The sequence below is a fragment of the Adiantum capillus-veneris genome, chromosome 28 (assembly GCF_014529385.1).
Source record: "Adiantum capillus-veneris isolate H3 chromosome 28, ASM1452938v2, whole genome shotgun sequence".
NCBI classification, from domain to species: Eukaryota; Viridiplantae; Streptophyta; class Polypodiopsida; order Polypodiales; family Pteridaceae; genus Adiantum; species Adiantum capillus-veneris.
In genome coordinates, this window is record NC_140958.1 from 63637028 (window position 1) to 63643233 (window position 6206).

At 41.7% G+C, this 6206-nt stretch overlaps 1 protein-coding gene across 3 annotated transcripts; it reads right to left on the reverse strand.

Annotated features, from left to right (window-relative positions):
- Positions 1–806: 806 nt before the first annotated feature.
- LOC147420567 (2-hydroxy-palmitic acid dioxygenase MPO1-like) lies at positions 807–5570 on the reverse strand. Of its 3 annotated transcripts, XM_086504872.1 has the most exons (6): positions 5417–5564; positions 5054–5153; positions 4124–4484; positions 3974–4036; positions 3811–3882; positions 807–1142 (listed from the first exon to the last, which is right to left on the reverse strand). In XM_086504872.1, exons 3-6 carry the CDS (start codon positions 4472–4474, stop codon positions 1023–1025), a joined length of 606 nt encoding a protein of 201 aa, XP_086360998.1. In that variant the 5' UTR covers positions 4475–4484; positions 5054–5153; positions 5417–5564; the 3' UTR covers positions 807–1022. The 3 variants fall into 3 exon arrangements, with proteins under 3 accessions (XP_086360998.1, XP_086360997.1, XP_086360996.1); XM_086504871.1 differs by lacking the exon at positions 5054–5153 and having other exon boundaries at positions 5417–5570; XM_086504870.1 differs by lacking the exons at positions 5054–5153; positions 5417–5564 and adding an exon at positions 5215–5394.
- Positions 5571–6206: the final 636 nt, after the last annotated feature.

Genomic DNA, 6206 nt, shown 5'->3' on the forward strand with positions numbered 1-6206 from the left:
GCCTATTGTACTCTTATGAAGACATGTTTGAAGCTTACTCTTCATGATGATGGAGACTACTTTGTTGTCACTCTCTAATCAATAGGATGTTGCATGCCTTAACCATGAATGCATTACAAGGTCAAACATTCAATATGCAATCTCATAAGCGAGCAAACTTACGTACAGCTAAGGATCTAAGCATTGGTAGCACGCTGAGCTCATCTTTTGCTATTTTTGTCCCTATACCACTTGCCAAAGGGTGATCATTGCCACAAGATTTGCATGCTTTTTCAGACTTCGATTGAGTTGGCCATTGTGACACTCCTATGTCCACAAGTGGTTTTTGCTTCATGTGTAATAAGTCATGCATATCGTTGTTAAGCAAGAAGCAACATAATATGGCTGCTTCATGTTAGCCTGCTATGGCCGCACCAAGTTACGAAACAAGTATAGAACAACCTTCACAACTATCAATGAGTGTTTTGACACCTTATAACTACTTTGGATGTTGGTGCCACCAATATCTTTATTCATAGTCAGAGCACATTTTTCTGCAAGTAATCCAAATGTTTTAATCTCACACCAAGCACATTGAGACACAATACCATTACGTTAGGGAGACGGTCTTTGGAGGGAAAATTAGTAGGCCGGACACGCAATCTTGTCACCAATGCTTTGCCCCACAAGAAGTTGAAATCCTTTAGCAAAGCATGTGCTTTCTTGCAACCCGAAATCCAACCAGAAGCGAGTTCTCCGGTTTAGTTTTAACTCTCAAATAGATTTGAACTATTGCATGACTTAACCAAAGGACATTGAGAACAAAATAGAAAAAAAGCTATCAGATCTCTTCCACCAAATATATAATGTACATGTTGCTTGTTTTTAGAGTAAGCTAAATTAATCCAAAAAACTCACCTCTAAGACATTATCCGAATAGTACTAAGCAATATTTATGCCTTATCTGAATCATACTAAGACAAAGGCAGTATCTGTACAGCAGGCCAAAGTCTTTTGTGAGAGGGCTCAGCTCCACTCACAGTTCACTGCCTCTTCTGACTGGCAGATTTTGCTCTCCATGCAGTTAAATTTGCATTCATTTTGGCTTCCACGTTCCTTCTAAAGCCGGGATAAGGCTCATACTTGAACGCCGTTTGCAGAATCTATAATCAAACCAGCAGAAATGAATACAACCTTTTAGGTAGTAATATGCAACATTGAAATGCAATTAGAACCTCACAACTCACTGCATTGCAGGTGTAGATGTAAACATGTTATTGAAACAGGGTGGAGAATCACATGAGCATTACAACACAAATATCATGAGCATTATAACACAAATATTAGAGGGACCCTTTCCAAGCTAAAAATACACACAAAGAAGAATGTACGCCTTAAGAGTATCACACTGTTCTACGGTAAGCTTAGGTTAATCGTCCAAATGTGTGGCATGTACACGAGTAGGAGCTTCGTAAACTCAGTGTGTCTGCCTCCTCACAAGCATTCTCTTCGTCACATGAAACCTAGTTACTAGGTAGAAGCACTGGTAGTATTAGAGAAAAGATTGCAGCATGGCCTTTATCTCTGTTATTAAGAATCTAGCATTCCTCTATGCAAACCGTATGAAATGGGACGAGTCCCAAAACAGCTGGGACACGAATCAAGGGACGAGGAAAATTGTCACGTCCCGAAACATGAAGATGGGCGACTGAGCTGTCTGGCCAAGTGTGAACATGGCCCTATGGTTAGGACGGTTAAGGAGTCCTATAAATAGGACCCTAAGCTCATTTGTGGGCTATCTTGTGTGATCACCACACTTGAACTCTAGGCCCTTGGCAACTCTACCCACACACCTATATTGGTGGGCTTGGGACACCGGCCCGTGTGGTAGAGGCTAGCCCATTGGTTGGAGGCTCCAAGGCTCGGGGGGCGGACCCGTATTGGCTCTATGGCTGGGAAGTGGGCTTGATGTCTGCTCTCTACTCTTGATTTTGTGAGAGTATAGATTGTGTCATGCCGCGTGTAGGATGGATCCAACGAGGGACTAACACGAAACTTGTCTCCACAAGAGGGATTCAAAAGGGGGGAGGGGGGACGAGAAGCCCAAAAGTGGGTGTCTCATGTTACTACAATGCAAACTGCTACGTTTGAGGCCATAACTATGAGTGCCTTTGTTTTGATATGCTGGATAAATCAATTCAAACGTCTCTCTCTTCTTAAGTCACGAGAGCTCTTGAAAAGTAATTTTAACACGCATTGATGTGCTGGAGTCCATTACTTTATCCGAGCACCAACGTAGATGGCAGGTGGGGAACAGTGTTCGGGAAAAGTGTGCCTCAGCTTCGCCTTGAGCCGGTTGCAAAATCAAAGTAGCCGGTTGAGGGGAGGGCAAGGAGAAAAATCCGTTTAAAATACATGGAAAATAGTGTGATTGTGCAAAAATACTGGTAAAATTTCAGGTTCAGATCTTGGAGGGATTTATGTATGTTTGCGAAAATGATTTTTCTTGAACACTGGTGGGGAATGACCAAGTGTGTTGGATGCAGGGGTGTACCACACCGAGAGATGTGGGGGCATGATGCCATCATTTTGTTTATCCTCTAGTTTTGGCGGCTTTCTAGGTGCTTCTTGAAAATGGTAAAAATATGGAGCTTGAAAGGCAACCGAGATAGATGATGTTTGCGTATAAGGTATTGAAGGGCTGACGAGAGTTGGTGCTCATGCCATCACGTGGCGCTTCTGCAAGGCAATTTATGTGTGTTGGTGAAGGGGGGAGTGGTTGCTTTTATAGCTCATGGGGACCCATGGGAATAGAGGAGAGGACTCCAGAAAAGCAAGGCATCATCAATTTGTCATACCCCCCCTTTTTTTTATGAATCCAATCAAAAAGCAATTTCTGCACAAATTTTTAGATACTAGCTTTTAACCTTAATAAAACAGTTTTATGAGAGAGGAAAAACCAATACATTCTAGAGAGAGAAAATCACGAAATCTAGAGAAAGAAAATCTGCATCAAGCAGAAAAAATCGGTGAGCGTGGCATGGAGGATTCTGGCTCTAACAAAGAGAGAGGCATGGGCCACCTTTAGAGAGAGAGAGAGAGAGAGAGAGAGAGAGAGTGATTGGCCAAACGAACACAATGATCAGTTGCATCTATGACCTCGACGCAAAAACCCTAACCCTATACCCGTCATAGCGATATATATAATATTATTCGTGCTTCAGATGATGCTCCAAGAACCCTCACTCATTCAGCATGCCTTCTACACAATTCCCTATGTCCTTGCCTTCACTCTCGTGCATATTCAAGACACTCCACCTCTAAGTTTCTCCACAAAGTGCCCTGGACTACAGGTGAGCAAGGCCACCTAAGTGGAATGGCTATGAGAAAATTGATATCCTTTCCTGAATCGGGTTTTTTTCGACCTTAAAACCTGACCCTAAAAAATGTGCTTCACAAACAGTGCTTCCACGGCGCTAGCCACCTCTACCCCAGTCAACAACTGCTCGTCAGATTTTGCCACTTGCTCCAGTATTGTGATGCCATCTTTGGTCTCCAATCTAGAAAAATGGCTAGAAGAGCTCATGTGCGACATCGTCAGCGGATGATATTTCCCTGCGCAATAGAATTGTAAACCGGCTGGTCCCCCGCGAGACCGGTGGTAACTAAGCATATCACCAAGTTTAATGACTAAATGAGTGCCTAGAATTAGTCCAAGTGCACATGACTACGCTCCTCATATGCATCAGTGTGAGCTTACATACTTCAATTCTAGTACCAGCACCAGCACTTTAAACACATCATCCCAATCATATATCCCAGATGCCTTACCTCGAGAATGACAAAGAAGGGTGCCATAAAAAATGCTTGAAAAATATTGTCGAGTAAAGCTGGGCTCCTTCCCTAAAAGGTAACAAAATATGACAATCAAGCATGTACTCTCAATGACATGCCCAAAATGGAAATGATATCTGGTAAAGATGTAATCACTTACTTCAAACAAACCATGCCCAATAAACTGGCCAGTCCAACAGACAAGTTGAGAAACAAGAACAACCTGTACAACAAAATAGATAAGGGTTTGCTGCCTCAAACCAACATATCCATAGAAAGCTAAACGACTTGTAGAGCTTTACTACCCTACCTTCCACCCCAACGAGAAACCCAGTCTTTGAGCAAGCACGTTACTGCCAATCCAGCAAGCTAAACATAGAAAAGCTGCCAAGGACCCTGCCTTTCTATCAAGTGCAGTGTAAAAGAGAGCATAGAGAGAAGCTCCCACAAAACTCCAGTTCATGACCATATAGTGTTGCAATGGTAAGAGGCCAGATGGTAGTGGAAATGAGCACAAAGGAGATGTAAAAGCAAGAAAAAGAAGAAAAGTGAAAAATATCGGCCATACAAATATCACGTGAATCATGATATTGATGGGATTGGAATGATAAGCACCATAAAATGCAAAATGCTTCTCAATATCTACCAATTTACCTCCCATTTTCGTCAATCTGCATACATGACAAGATTATTGATTACTTATGCTCTGCAAACACACAAAACAACAACTAAAAATTTAAAAATTGATACAAGACACATAAGATAAATATGCAAGCCAATGCCAGCTTACGGCAAACGTACAAAGCCAAGCTTGTGCGTTCCAACATCACAAACATGACTTATCCACGTGCCTTGGTTGAAAAGTGCAGATCATGCAGTAACATAAGATCATAAACATCCTTGGTTGCAAGCTCAAGCTTCCATGCCTTGCAAGCTTGGATTGTACTCTCTATTGAGGCAATGGAGAGCTTCTCTCATTCTCTACTCTCTTCTATTCTCTATTGAGTGTGTGCTCTTTATTTCTCACATTGCAAGTGTGTTAGTGACACTATGTGCATGCTTATGTATGTGTAGAGAAAAGTGATCTCTCCAATGCTTGTGTGAAAAAACATATTTGCCATTGCTTGCAACAACGTTTTCTATTTAAATTAAAATCAATACGTCATTGAAACTCCTCTCCCATTCCAGGGCGAAAACTCTTCAAAAGCTCTACATGGGTTTCTTCTATCGTAGATCCTACCCATCAAAATCACAAGGTTTTGCATCGCAACTTCAATTCAAGCTTGGAGTCTACACTGAGATTTCTAGGATGTCATTCTGCCAAAGCATTGTCCAGAAATCTGAAAGAAAATAACTCCAACGATAATTAAGTAAAAATACGCAGAAAAACCTGAGGATCACCTGTAGTGATATTTGTGAGACAAGCATACAAACTAACATAAATGTTTTGTAAGCGTCCTTCTGCAACTGAAGCTGCGGTGCCTCCCATGCCAGAATCACTAAGTAGGCAAAACTAAGTGCTTTTCCGCAACTCACACAATCGACCTTAAAAGCTCAAGAAAGTGCAGGCAGGTGCGCAGGCACAGAGGGATACATAGCATACCTCGAAGGAAATGAGTCGTTCTTTCTTCAGTGTAGGTGAGATGGCGCAAGCGGCGTTTGCGACCCAGTTCAACGAAACATATAACACACCCTGCCTTGCGCCAGAGGGTTAGAAGAACGTATCAATCAAAATATATATTTATATGTTATTATATGTTATACTACGATACTTTACCTACTAAAGGTAAGACCTATCATGAGAGCTATGGAGAGCGGGTATGAATGAGTGCTTACAACTAGAGTGCTTCGTTAGCTATGTTCCATCGAATTGAGATTGAACAAAATATTGGAAACTGAGATAGAGAGAGAGAGATTTCATGAAAGAGTGTTAGGTTTTTTTACCTGAGAGTGTTTGGGATACCGATCTTCATGGTTCAGTGGTGTACCTCCACAGAAATTGGTTATTGATGGTAATGCTTCAAAGGGGTACCTCATCAAAGACCACAAGGAGTGTTAAAGAGTTTTGTCAAGCTCAATGTTCATGATCATACAAGATGTCAATGTTATTGTTTGTTGTTCCATTTTTATGTTTCAAAAAAAAAAAGAAAACATGCAAGTTTCCTTGCATGGGGAAGTTTGCACAATCTTCTCCAATTTTTATAATACGAGGGAACGTGCCATTCCCACGGCAGCGTGCAATTTTCAATGCGTTCATTAACTGCGTTCTCAGTGTCAAAAATCAAAAAATGATAATGCTTACTCACCGCGCGATTGAATGTCTATCGGCAATGGACTTCCTTGCATCGACGATGTTGGGCATCTGCTGCACTTAACCTGCTACAAGAGACGAC